General features: G+C 44.7%; 1 protein-coding gene across 2 annotated transcripts in view; it reads right to left on the reverse strand.

The window, feature by feature from the left end:
• Positions 1 to 10,166, reverse strand: part of TMEM255B (transmembrane protein 255B) — a 35,626-nt gene extending 25,460 nt beyond the window's left edge. For both annotated transcript variants that reach the window (XM_025044964.1, XM_006909341.1), the window contains exons 1-3: positions 10,112 to 10,166; positions 5,416 to 5,558; positions 2,518 to 2,580 (exon numbers count right to left, since the gene is read on the reverse strand). In XM_025044964.1, coding sequence (XP_024900732.1) covers positions 2,518 to 2,580; positions 5,416 to 5,558; positions 10,112 to 10,166 — 261 coding nt within the window. The remainder of the gene's footprint in view (positions 1 to 2,517; positions 2,581 to 5,415; positions 5,559 to 10,111) is intronic.
• Between the last annotated feature and the right edge of the window lie 3,270 nt (positions 10,167 to 13,436).

A 13,436-nucleotide genomic window follows, 5' to 3' on the forward strand; every position in this document is an offset into this window, starting at 1 on the left:
TGACAAAAAATGTAGGCAATTCTGTAGCTTCTCCATTCACCTCCTTCACCCCAACTCCACATCTTTCTCTCATAAAATTAACCAAACTTCTGGAAGGTATAGGTGATGGTGTCTTCAAAGGAAGGTGTCACTCAGGGTCCTTTGTCCTTTGGCCCATCCCCTACAAGCACAGCCCAAGGAACTGAGTGGGAAAAAGTGAAGAAAGCATTAAGTTACCTGGTGAGACTCTGCAGGGAGGGCTCACCCTCAGCATATCATGCAGGCAAGCAGGGGACCACATTCTGGGATAAACTGACACCTGGGAGGGGCTCCCTATATCTGCATCCAAGCTCCTGAGGTGAGACGTGGGCATCTAAGGTTGGATGGTGTGTGACTGGGGCCACTGACCTCCCTCTGCTGCCCTCTAGGACAGCAATCACTCGTGACACTTTTGGAGGAAAAGCATACGTCATGCATGGGCCCAGCCCCATCTGCTCAGCCTCTACATGGTTCACTGTGGATGTGGGCAGATTTCTTTCCTGATGATCTTCAGATCCTCTCAGTGTAGTGACCTAGGGTCTAGGACCACGGTGGTGGGCCCAGACCCATCTGCTCAGCCTCTACAAGGTTCACTGTGGACGTGGGCAGATTTCTTTCCTGATGATCTTCAGATCTCAGTGTAGTGACCTAGGGTCTAGGACCACGGTGTCATGTCTGCCCTGCCTAAAGCCCTTTGGTTGTTCCTTTGTTTTAGCCCCATCCAACTCAGTCCTGGGAGTGGCAAAGACCATCTGGGTTTCTATGTGAGAAGGTGAAGAGCTGGATGTCCCCCAGAAGGCTGATGAGACTCCCAGGGTGTCAAGACCTGAAGCAGAAGGCATTAAGCAGAAGAGTGGGGAGGAAGACAAGCAGGAGCCCTGTGTCACATAACACTCAAAGGAGCAGGAAAAAAGTTTCTCTCTAGACCAGACAACCAGAGGCTAATAACCTAACCCTCTGAAAGAAAGGTTTTCTAACCTATAAGTTACTTCTTATTAGTCCCATTAGTTCTTCTTGTTCAGAGAATTGTAAACTACATTCTAGGAGGATTCCAGTGTGGGGCGGGGGTGGGGCGTGCACACACAAATGGTGGGGCAGATCAGCAGTTAACAAACTTTTTAGGCCCTAACTTCTCCATTTCTGGCTTTTGATATCCTTTGACCAAGTTAGACTATAGAGCTGTTAGTGAAATCAGTGATTAATATGTCTGTTTGGGTGAGGAGAAAGTAATAACTCATTCGTGGATGGAAAAGTATCAAAAGCTGATTCAGTTTGGACCATTCTTTGGATATCACTGGAGACTGACGTAATAATGGGCAGAGATAATGGTGAAGCCACTTCTAGTGATTAGATTCCACCCTTTAAATTGAACAGAGTAAAACGATACCATGTAATGATATCATTACAGATGAAATGATATCATGTCTGGGATTTGCTTCAAAATAATATGAGAAGGGAAGAAATAGGTGGGAGATGAAATGAGATTGGCCCAGAGTCAACAGCTGATAAAGTGGGAGATGGATACGGAGGGGTTCATTATACTAGTCTGTAGACTTTTGAATATGTTTAAAACTTTCCGTAGTGAAAAATTTAAATTAAAAATAAATCAAGAAAAAAAGAAAGCATTCTAAATTTTGGTGTGGTCTATTTTAGATGCATTTGAAATACAAGCACTTTCTTTAGCCGACATTTTCTCAGCCTGCTATTATTTCCTTTTGAAAAAACTAGATTTTTCCGACTCATCTATGTAACAATGGCTACTATTCTCTGAACACCTGTTGTGGGCCAGCGCTGTGCTAGCTGTCCTCACATGCATTAACTCAGATGCTCCCAACAATCCCGAAAATGAAGAAATTGAGGTTTGAAATGGTCAAGTAAGTTTTCCAAGATCGCACAGCTAGACATGGTGGACATAGGTTTCAGCTTTCATAAATATTAAATTAAATGTCAAATGGTGAAATATATGTTTATCACACAACGTTAGCCTTGGAAGAATGCTTTCTCTGAAAAGGCAGAAATGAGATTGTATAAACAACGCCAGTCAGAAGCATCTGCTCTGAGGAACCTGGGTGGCCCCCAGCGTACGGGGAAGCTTATTGGAGAGCTGGACCCCAATCTGCTCTGGCTACAGCTGTCGCGTCTGGATTTTCATTCTTTCACTCCAAGGCCCACATTTCTTTTATGAAAAGCCATAGAAATAGAACTCCAGCATACAGATTGGGAAAAAAAGAAGCAAAACTATCTCTATTTGCAGGTGACATAATCTTACAAGTGGAAAATCCTAAGGACTCCACTAAAAAACTGATTAGAACTAATAAATGAGTTCAACAGGGTTGCAGGATACAAGACCAACACAGAAAAATCTATTGTAATTTCATGCACTTTCAATAAACAACCCCCCAAAAAAGGAAGTTAAGAAAACAATTCCATACTTCTCAGCCATTAAATAAAAAAAAAGATGAAATATCGTCATTTAAAGAAAACAACGCACTTTCTTACCATTTGCCTTCGATTCTCCACCAGGTTGATGCCAATAATTCCTAAGAAAGATCCAAAGCCCAGCTGAGAGCAAAGGAAAAACAAGGGAGAAAACATCTGATTAGCATGCCTGGTGGCTTGATTCTGACATTTAACAATAAACAATGCACAGAAGACTGCCACCCTTAAAACGTTTTATCCAAGGGTCAAGGCTGGCCACTCCCACCTCGCCAAGTTCCAACCACCAAGTGGCAGATGGCTTCATGCATGTCTGGATGGGCTTCTAAGGCTCCATCAAAGCCAGTGATTGAAATAGAAACTGCTGAGACATGATCCACCTCATCTTCTACATTCAAACATTTGAACTCTTACATCAGTTTAACTCTTGGCTACAGGAAAAGAGAGCATTATGTGCCCCCTTCCCCCTCACAGAGGACAACCTCTTCATGGTAGACCAGACCACTCATGAGTCCATTTCTGCATCTGATCATCAGATGAGAGGCCCACCTAATGTTTCTCCTGGGTCTGTCTCAAGTCCCATAGTCAGAGAAGGACTCCTTAGGTAAGCTATTAGAAAACTAGAATCACAGGTATTTCAAAAGAAAAGTTCCAGTCATCCATGAACACTGCTGACACTGCTCAGAGATGAGCTTTTGATTCAGGTGAGCAGGCAGACAGGTAACCTTAGGGAAGGAAAGGAAATAGAGAAAGGAGGGGCTCCTAAGAATCATTCTTCTTGTTCTTCAAGAAAGCCTGAGCTCTCAGCCCCCCATGGCTGTCCTCATCTTATAATGAAGGATCTGTGGGCTGGGCACCAGGATCCCTCCACCTGAGTGTGTCCAGAGGACACAGGTGTGTTTCATCCTCCCATGCCTACCTTGTGGAAGAATTTCTTAAACAGCTTCCTCTCAACTTGAAGAACATAGAATTTTAGCAACACCCCGAGATGACACTGCTTGGAGCATCTGGTGACAAGCCTCTCGCAGACAATGTGATTCTGCTGCACTGGGACCCTGCATTAGAGCCACTCTCACACAGCAGGTGAGCCCTGCCCATCAGACTTCTGAGTGACCATTGGGGCCACTAACTAGCTGACCCACACAGTTATGGAGTCTCTATGGTCATGTAGTCAAATTTAATGCACTAAAAATCAGACCTATTTATGTCTACAGATGTCTTTATCTGTAATGATATCTAAGGAGATGGACATGTAAGTACAGACATAGATTTTACTAATAACTTAAGAATTCTCAAGGAGTAAGGGGAGACAAACGTTTTCTTTATGTGGAGCTTCAAACTCCACCATTCGAAGATATCAAAATCCCACTTCAACATAAATGTATTAAAATATATCTATTAAGTTTCACTAAGTTCCATTTTTTCTGGACTTTAAAAAGAAAATCCTGTTTCCAAAATGTTGAGGTGCTTAGCCACAGTTTCTTCCTGAGATCCACTCTTTGCTAGAGGTTTCTAAGCCGGACACAGGATCCCCATGGAAGTGACTTTCATCCCCATTTTCTTTAAGTGAATTTCATCTGTCATCTCCATAGTTTACTTTCAGAACCATCCAGCTAAAGCTAATTTCATTCTGGTCATTCCCCTGGAATCAGGTCCCTTACAGAGCAGGGCTCTGACGACACCAGGACATTCTTAAGGTAGGGAATCCTGAGTAAGTGAACCTTAAAGAACAAGCCAAAAAACTACTATTCGAGACTGATCTTGAGACTTTGCACATAATTTGGGAGGACACATCCTCTCAGCCACTAACTCCACCCCCTGAATTCCAGGTTCCCCTTCTTGTCCAGGACACATGGCAGAAAAACAGGGTCTCCAACACAATGTCGGCTTCCTGAGATTTCACCAATAGAACTTTTTCTATACAGATACTATTTATATGTGTTTACTCATAAATTATATACGGGTAGATAATGTTGATATATAAGCATAGACAAAAAATAAAAATAAAGGATAACATAAAGATGAAATGAAAATATTCGTTAAATATTTTTAGATATTAAAAATGGCAAAAACCTTTTCATCCTTGCTAAAAATGTCACCGATATTATTAGTAGCCTCAATAATACTTTTGGTGAGAGTAATGTGATCAAATTAGCTTCGTTTTTAAAAAATCTTGGTTTAGCACTTTATGACACAACAGCTCAAGGTTCTGGTGCATTTTAAGGGTGTCATAACTGATAAAAGGCAATTTCACAGACGCTCCCTGTGTACATTGCAGACAGCTGGAGCAAATTTTATTGCTAACAAGAATGGATGTGAATTGATTCAAAAAATTCAAAAAATCTTTCTGATAATTCTGAATTTGGGTGACCACTTCTTGCCAGATCTGATAAGGTGTCATTTTCCTGTTGTTTCCATGAGATACCATTATTAAAGTAATCTTTAATCCAGGTGCCTTGGCAGGTGTCTTTTAAAGCTACATGTCCGTTTTCCAAGGACTAGTCTGATCAGCTTGATCTCATGGGACTAAAATCCTCGGGATGCTCTGGGGGAGAATCTGGGCCAGGCCTTTCCCATGTCCAGAGCCATCACACTCCTTGGCCTGTGGCCCTTCTCCATCATCAACATCCTCTCCCATCACATGGCTGATACCTCTCCTTCGCCCTCCTCCACTTCTAAGTACCCTGTGCCAACACTGGGCCACCTGGACGATGCAGAATCATCACTCTCTCACGAGGCCAGCTGACTAGCAGCCTTGATACTCTGTTACTATGTAGCCCGGCACATTCACAGATCCTTCGGTGACACAGATGCCTTTGGCGCTATTATTCTGCCAATCACAATCACCAATAGAAGTTCCCGTGCCCTAAACCTCCAACTCTGTGGAGCTGGAGTGGAGTATGTCACCATGCCACAGCAACCTATGGTGCCCAGTGCCCCTTCTGGGACCGCGTCACTCACAATGATCCCTGGGTAGTAGCCCCCCACAGTCACGTTCTCCGTCCTGGTGGTAGCGGCAAGGCCAATGGTCAGGATGAAGACAGACACCACCAGCAGGGACCCCACAAACCAAAGGGAAGTCTTCTTTCTTCTCACAAACCCTTCTGGGAGGAAGACAAATGAAGAAGCCATTAGTAAGGGACAGGACTCAGAAAGGGGGTCCTAGCAAACATAAGCACATTCAGTGTCCTTGTGGCTCTTCTCCCTGAGCCCAGAAGGCTCTGGAAGGCCTGGTGGTCCTGGAGCCTGGGGGGCACACCCACTATTCTCTCCTCCGGCAGTGTAAGCCGAACCATTCTGTGACTCCAAAACAAAATAGGGGATGAAAGAAAAACGTGATGTTTCTTCCTATGCCACAGTTTTAAAATCAACAGCGTGTGTGTGTGTGTGTGTGTGTGTGTGTGTGTGTGTGTGTTTCATGGGGGAAGCAGCTGCATATTTGATTATAACTGCTAACTCAGATGAACACTGGAACCGCCGGCATGCAGACATTTTTTACACTCTAGGAGGTTTGCCTCCAAAGAGCCACACTTCTGCAGTCTTATCAGCAAAGCTTAATGGAAAGTCAAGGTTACAGCATCCAAGAACAGGATTGTTACATACTCAGAAATAAATTACACAAAACTATAAATCAATGTGCAAACCCAGAATAACTTGGCTAATCTGGGCACACCGTTTTTATCCAGCTGACCTAGCAAGGGCATATGTCTCAGGAAGTACACCTCATTGCAGAGACTTAAGGGAACCTCATGGGGGCCCCCCTCTCTCCCTTTGCCATCAACTTCTCTCAGGCTCAACACAGCCCTTGGCACAGTCCCATTTCCTCCAGACCCTTGGGAAAACACTTCTCCTGAGAAGCTCATCCTAAACCATCTATTACCTTCACCCTGGAGGAGATGAGAGCAATTCACTTGCTAAGATTATAAACCATGAGCTAGCTCCCAACCAGCCAGCAGAAAGTGTCCCAGCTCCCAGGACCTTAGGATGGTGGGATGGCTGCAGGAGGGGGCTCCCCTCTGCACAGGTGGCCCTATCCCCAGTGCTATCTGCAAGGCTCCACTCCGCAAGAACCAGCCTCTCCAGGCTCAGATGTGGGCGTTTGGGATTCAAATCTCAGCCATCTGCCTCCGGAGTTCTTGCTGTTATGTGTTTTCTGCTAAAGAGGCAGGTTTACCTCCTGTGTCCACAGGGGTGGATTCTCTTATCTGACCCCTAGCTGTACTCTGAGAGAGCTGGGCTGTTGCAGGATTTTGAGCAGAGAAGGGAGGCGCTCTGGTTTCTTTCCTTTTTTTTTTTTCTGATTCCCACGGCACTGTGGTTGCTGTTCTTGTGGAAGTTCATAAAACAATCATATTAATGATAACAGTACTACCTAGCAACTGGGTAGCAACTTTAACTTTTTTCGGAGTCTAATTCTCTTTTCCCGTTGGAGCATGACCAGAGGATTAACCCCTTTTCTTTTCCAGATTACCCTCACCAGCCTCCAAATACCTGCGAATAGAGCCAAATGCCAATTGCTTTTAATTAGTGCAATTTCCTCTTCAGCTATTCTTTCTTAGGTTCCAATTCTGACGTTTTGATTGTTAAAATGCATTTTAAGAGCAATAGGACTTCTAAAGCTAAATTTTATGGGACTAACTACTTGAGAAAATGATCAGACAAATGCCCTTCTCCTCAAAAGATTTTGTATTGTTATTTTACTTAATTAAGTGCACTACATGTCTATCATGGTGAAAATAATTAAGTAGATGCCTTAGCACCTGCTTCAAACCACAGTTTTAACCCTCTCATAGTTCACTGGGGAATCTATCTGTCTGCAGAACCCTGACAACTATATCCTGGTTCTTAAAGCTCATGGCTCTGTTTTGATTCATCCCCTCAGAAATGTTGGCATGACGAATAGGGATCTGATGAGATTCACTAGCAGCATGTGGTCAGCCCTTGTCAAATTCATTAATGACATTCTGACATGCTAATCACAGAGTAGAATGTTAAACACATCTCCTCTGAGCTCATGGAAATTTTCCTATGAACCATTTTCAATATAACTTTACCATTTCACCACTTTTTCCCAAGTCTGACTTTTCTTTTAAAATTGCTACATGATAAAAAGCAAAAGGTGTGAGCTATCCCTTTTTATCAGCATTTCTATCCTAGGTTCCAAGGTTAATATAAGGTCTGGAAAGACAGGAACGCTAGGAAGGAATGGTTCTGAACAATCTTATTCTAATGACACATATTGTCGTATTTTGACTCCAGGTAAAACAGAGATAACAAAAAGAAAAATCCTGACCTTATTCTTTATAAATATAGGATATTGCAAAAAATAAGAAAATAAAAAGTTAACTCAAGAAAAAATAAGAATATGTAAGATCTTTTAATTACCATAAGACATGCATTTTTAGATCAGGTTTTGAAGAGAAAAGGGAGTTTGAATTAGAGGGAGACAACGAGAATTACCTGAATTATTCTCTAGATTCTCCTGTCCTGAATATTATTATGTGCATTTTTATAACTGAAGCGCTCTTATGACAGTGCCTTGTTAATTAAACTATCTACTGTTTGGTGTATAACCTTGGTGGCAGCTTACATGGACTGTACCCAAACTGATCTGCTCAGACCGGCTGTGTGATCTTGGGCAGCCATTCACCCTGTCTGAGCACAGCAGAAGGAGAATTCCATAAAATCAGGGGCTGTGTCTGTCTTGTTCGGCACTGGATCCCCAGGCCCAGCTCAAACTAGGAGATAGTTATCTTATATGTTGAATGAATGAATGAACTTCAGCTTCTTGATCTGTGAAGTGGAGATAATGATAACCACCTGCTTTACCCACTTCTTAGATTGTTACAAGGATCAGTGAGAGAACATGTGTGACAGTTCTATATACATTTTTATGAACATAATGAATATATTAACTATGGCATTAATGAATACATTAATCATGGGTGGTATTAACGTTAAGATGGCATAGCAATTATTCTTAACCAGTGCTTCTCCAGCTGGGAGTCGAAGGAGCAGTTCTAACATATGAATCTGAATGTACAACAGCTAAATCTTACCTGTCTTACTCGATGTTTTTCCAAACTCCACTTTGTCCTCTGGTGCATCCTATCTAGAATATCTCAGAATATCACCTTGTCACTCCCCATTAGCCCCTCCAGTTCTCCTGCCCTTGGCTGTCCCTACTCCTGGCCTCTGTCCCTCAGCACTTTCTTCACTTAGCAGAGCCAGGAAGGGAAGGAGGATGTCACAAAGACTGGGGGGATTCCAAGGCATGGCCTTCCTGCTGGAAGGGCCCAGGCCTCCCAGAAAGAATGAGCTCTTGTAATCATGTGGGGACACCTAGTTGTGAAGGCAAAGTGACAGTCCCAGGAAAAGTAAACCAAGGCAGAATGATGTGCCCCCCAGCCATCAGTATCCCTTTTTATTTTTTATTTTTTTTTAATGAAACATATGCCCAAGGTAGTGAACAGAGAACTGTAAGTTAGAAAATACTCATAATCACACCCAGCTACACTAATGTTTAGTGTTTTTACATAAAACAACACCTCTTAGTGTTTTCTTAATTTACCATTCCTCCTCAGGAGAAAAACAAAGTCAAATGTTATTTTTAAACCATCAAGTAATTCTAGTATAATAGTATAGTAATAACTAGCTAATAACAGATAGTTATTAATATTAAACACTAATAAGTAATTAGTTTCATCCTAGAGGATGAAAATGTGTGTAAATATTTTACCATCGCACGTTTTGCCTTAGAGTGGGGGATATAGAATTGTTTCTTCAAGGAAGAAGCCAGAGTCCTTGATTATTATTTTAAAATCAAACAACATTACTAATTTTATTTTTAAAAAGGGACTTCCTAAAGATCTTCCAGAGTTACGAGGTTAAACACCTGAAGTTTTTGATTGTATTATTTCTCAAGCAAGCAGCAGGTCCCCGGAAGACATCATCCGATCCCTCATTCCAGCTGTCTGAGCATCCCTTCCCTTGGAACTATTTTTTCTTTTCTTTTCAAAATATGCCCTGCCCTCTCCCCAGCACTATTCCCATCTTGGCCACTTCTTGGTAGAGAACCAAGGCCAGCGCCCCAACGTGTGAACGTGCAGCAGATTTCCTCTTTTCCGGGGCCAGCACCAGGCTTCCAGGCTGCATCAGGCTTGATTCAGAAAATCAAAGAACTAAAGATTCTGGAAATTTATTTGAGGAGAAGTCCGTGGAGGAGGGTGTGCTGGAATAGAACAACACCGATTAAAAACTGTAAGGGGCCTTGTCATTTTAAGCAAGAAGAAGCTCCCCGGCTTATTGAAACAAACTTTTCCTAGAATTTTTTAAGAGACTGGAATTGGGTAGAAGAGACAGAAAGGAAGTGCAGTTTGGAGTGCCTCATTCATACATATCCTGGTCTATTGCTCATAATGAAAGATAGTGGGAAAGAGACAGGGAGAGACACTAAGTCAGAGACATACAGAAAAAAAAAGAGAGAGAGGGAGAGAAGAAAGGAGGAGAGCGAGTATGAATGAAGGGCCTGTGCCAGCGCAAAGATACCACAGATAAAGTTCCAAGGAGGCGGGAAGGACTAGACCTGCGCTCCTGGAGGTGCTGGGACTTGCAGACGCCAGGGGCAGGCCTGCCGGGATGCTCGAGCCGCTCTCACCTGTGGTGTCCAGCAGGGCCAGGGGTCCGGGCACTGGAAGCGCCGGCGGCTGCATCCTGAGGCCGCACCTGTGCCGGGCCGCTTCCCGACGCGTTCCCAGGTGGCCGCTCCTCCGGCACCGCGCGCGAAGTCTGCTCTCTTGACGCGACAGCGACAGTCGAGGTGCGGTGGCAACAGAATCTCCTCCTGCCTGAGAGCGCCGCTCCCTCTCTCCTTCTCCTCCGCCCGTCTCTCTGCGTCTGTCCGCTTGCTTACTTCCCTCCAGTGCTCCCTTCCTTCCCTCTACCCGTTTCTTTTCCTCCCCCTGGTCCCCTCCTCTCTCTCCTCTCCCCAGCCACATTCTTCCCCCTCCCACAGTCTCTTTTCTCTCCTCTCCTCTTCCCTCCCCAAAGGAGCAGGAACCCCCCTCCCTTGCCCAGAGCCACTGAGACCCCCAAGCCCGCCGCTGACCAAGCCACCTTCACCTCGCATGCTTCGATGAGAGGTGACACCCTGGTTTTCTGAAATGCGTCTGCTTCCGCGACCGGTCCCTCTGCCCAGAACGCGCACCTCCACACGCAGGGGCCCAGCCACCTCAGGGTCCCGGCCGAGCCTGCTCCTTTTCTCCCCCCCTCCCCCCCCCCTCCCCAGCCCCACTCCTTCGCGCCCCTTCTCCCAGCTCCCCAGCCCTCCAGCCACCTGGTTTTCCTGGAAAACAGAAAGTCCAGGTGCGAGGCCGGGAGCGAGAGACAGACCCAGGATGGAGTATACTTCTGATTTCTGGTAAATTGAGAAATGAGTGGTTGTCACGGAGATGCCTATTCCCCCCGTTCGTCTGAATTGGAAAACAATTCATAACACTTTCTGACAAAAAGCAAGTCTGATTTGGTTGCTGGCTTTGAAAATGAAGACTGGCTCTGCCAATTAGGGTACCGTTATGGGTTTAATAAAGTATAGCGCACACTGTCCTAAGCACCATGTTCAAACTCCTCCCTTGTGTAGTCTTCACAACAGCCCTACAAGTTAGCCACGGCTGTTATTGCCCCTTTAAGACGAGGCTTGGGAAGGTGAAGTAGCCCAAGGCCACACAGCTAGTAAGTGGCGGAGCTGGGAGATTCTTCACAGGTAGGCTGGCAGAGCTCACTTCCACCACCCTGTGCAGCAATGCGTTCCAAAAACTGGATGGATTTGATCTGTAGTTCCAAAGTTTTGCTGAAAATACATTTTATGAATCTGTGTGAGTGCTGCCAGAAATAATATTCACTTCCCACTAATAAATTTATTACAGAAAATTTTAGATGCAAACTCGAAATGGGCACGTTTTCGAAAATTCTTTCAGGGCAAAGAATCTCAAAAAGCATGGCTCCAAAGGGACGTGACAGGTGTAAGTGTGGCCCAGGAGTCAAGCGGCTATACCTCATAAACATCGCATTATCCTCTAACAATGTCAGTATTATTCCCCTTTCACAGATGAGGAAACCGAGGTCCCAGATGGTTAACTGGTGTGACGGAGAGCAGATTCAGAATTCCTACAGAGCCTGCGTGTTTAACTGTAGGGAGGGAGATTGGTTAGAATTCATTTCTTAGAACGCTTCCCCACCCCAGGAGCCTAAGCAAGGCAAACACCAAACATATGAGGTACATTGGCTCTTGTGCCAATTATACTAACTGACAACTGGTATACCCCATCTCGGTCTGACACAGGAGGCCTGTAGCAAGCTGAACTCTGCAGGGAGCAATAGTCTGGAATCAGGGTATTTTTAAAATGTAATTTAATTAGCTTTTGCAAAGAGAATTATGAAAAGATGAGGAAATCTGTCTTTTACCAGTCCGAGGATAATCATAGGGACTGGACGAATTATTATTGACATTAGGAAGATAAACTTATTAAAACAGTTATGATGAATGTGTGCTGTCCTCCCTAATACCAAATTCCTCTTGCTTTGAGTAAATGTTTAAAGTATCCTAGGACTTCCCGTACATGAACACAGGTCCCAGGTGGCCCTAGAAACAACTGAGTCTCCCCAGTCTCTCATCCAGAGCTGCCAAGGTGAGCGGGATTCATTCTCAAACCGTGGGAGCAAGTCAGGGGCAGGAGATGGGACTAACATTAGCCGAGTACCTGCCATTTGCCTCATACCATGATCACCACTTTTCCAGAGCTGCCTTATTTAATTCACACAGTATTATACTAATTTCACAAATGAAGAAACTGAGGCGGCACTGAGAATTTAAATAATTTCTCCAAAGTCAAGTAGCTAGTCAAAGGCAGAAACAAGATGCAAACCAGGTCAGTCTCATTTCAAAACAAATGGGAAAACATGTATTTACCTGACTATAGACATTTAATTCAGGCTTTCATTCATGCAATCGACAAATATTTACTGTGTTTCCTCTATGTGCAAGATACTAGGAGAGCTTCAAAGATGAATTATACGGAACTGCCTGTTAAGAAATTGAGAAATAGGAGGAAATATAATGCACTATTATACCATAAAGCAGATAATGATAACAGCAACTGTGAGTGCAAATGCCGGGCTAGAGAACTACCAGGATCCCCCAGGCCTAACCCTTGTGGAGATCAGCCCTCCTCAATGACCAGCAAGCCTTGCCTTTCACCAGAACCCCCAGGAGCTGTTAAAAATCCCGGTACTCAGGACTCTTCAATGAGAGCCTCTGGAGATGGGAGGATATTTAAGGTTTATGGGTGGGTCTGTGAGCAGCTGGGACTGGGAATCACTGCTTTCAGGACAGATGGAATGCTAAAAGGTAGAAGTAGAGGACAAGTGGTTTCAGAAAGAAGCTGTGTTTATGTCAGGTGTAGAGAAAGGAGCTGCTGGGGCGGTGGGGAGGGGCAGAGTTCCAGAGGCTCCAGAGGAAAGCTAAGTCAAAGGGGCAGAAAATTACCAGCAAGTCCCATGATTCTGGGCCGTGGTGGTGCCTCCCTTCCGTCTCCCTGTGTCCTGTTCATGCCTGGTGGTGGACTTCTCCCAGCGTGAGGGCCAGCATGACACTCAACTCTCCCTGGAGCCAGCATGGAGGAGTCCCCGGGTCTCCTCTATGGGTCCCCGGTCAGTCCATTGTCTTTGTGCGCCCCCCAGAAGCACGTCAGCATTCACAGGCACATGGGCACACACGCACACATATTCATACACACTTGGTTGGTCCTGAGTTCCAGTCTAGACAGTGCTGTGTCATTCAGTGACAGATAGGGAAGAAGGTGTGGCAGGAGGTACATCTGGCCATCAGTCCTCACCCATTGCCCCGCTGTCCACCACTGAACTTTTGTAGCCAGCGAACCTCTGTCTCTTCCTTGCCTGGTGAGAGGTTGGGGTCCTGGTGACGG

The sequence above is a fragment of the Pteropus alecto genome, unplaced genomic scaffold, assembly GCF_000325575.1.
Source record: "Pteropus alecto unplaced genomic scaffold, ASM32557v1 scaffold13, whole genome shotgun sequence".
Taxonomy (NCBI): domain Eukaryota; kingdom Metazoa; phylum Chordata; class Mammalia; order Chiroptera; family Pteropodidae; genus Pteropus; species Pteropus alecto.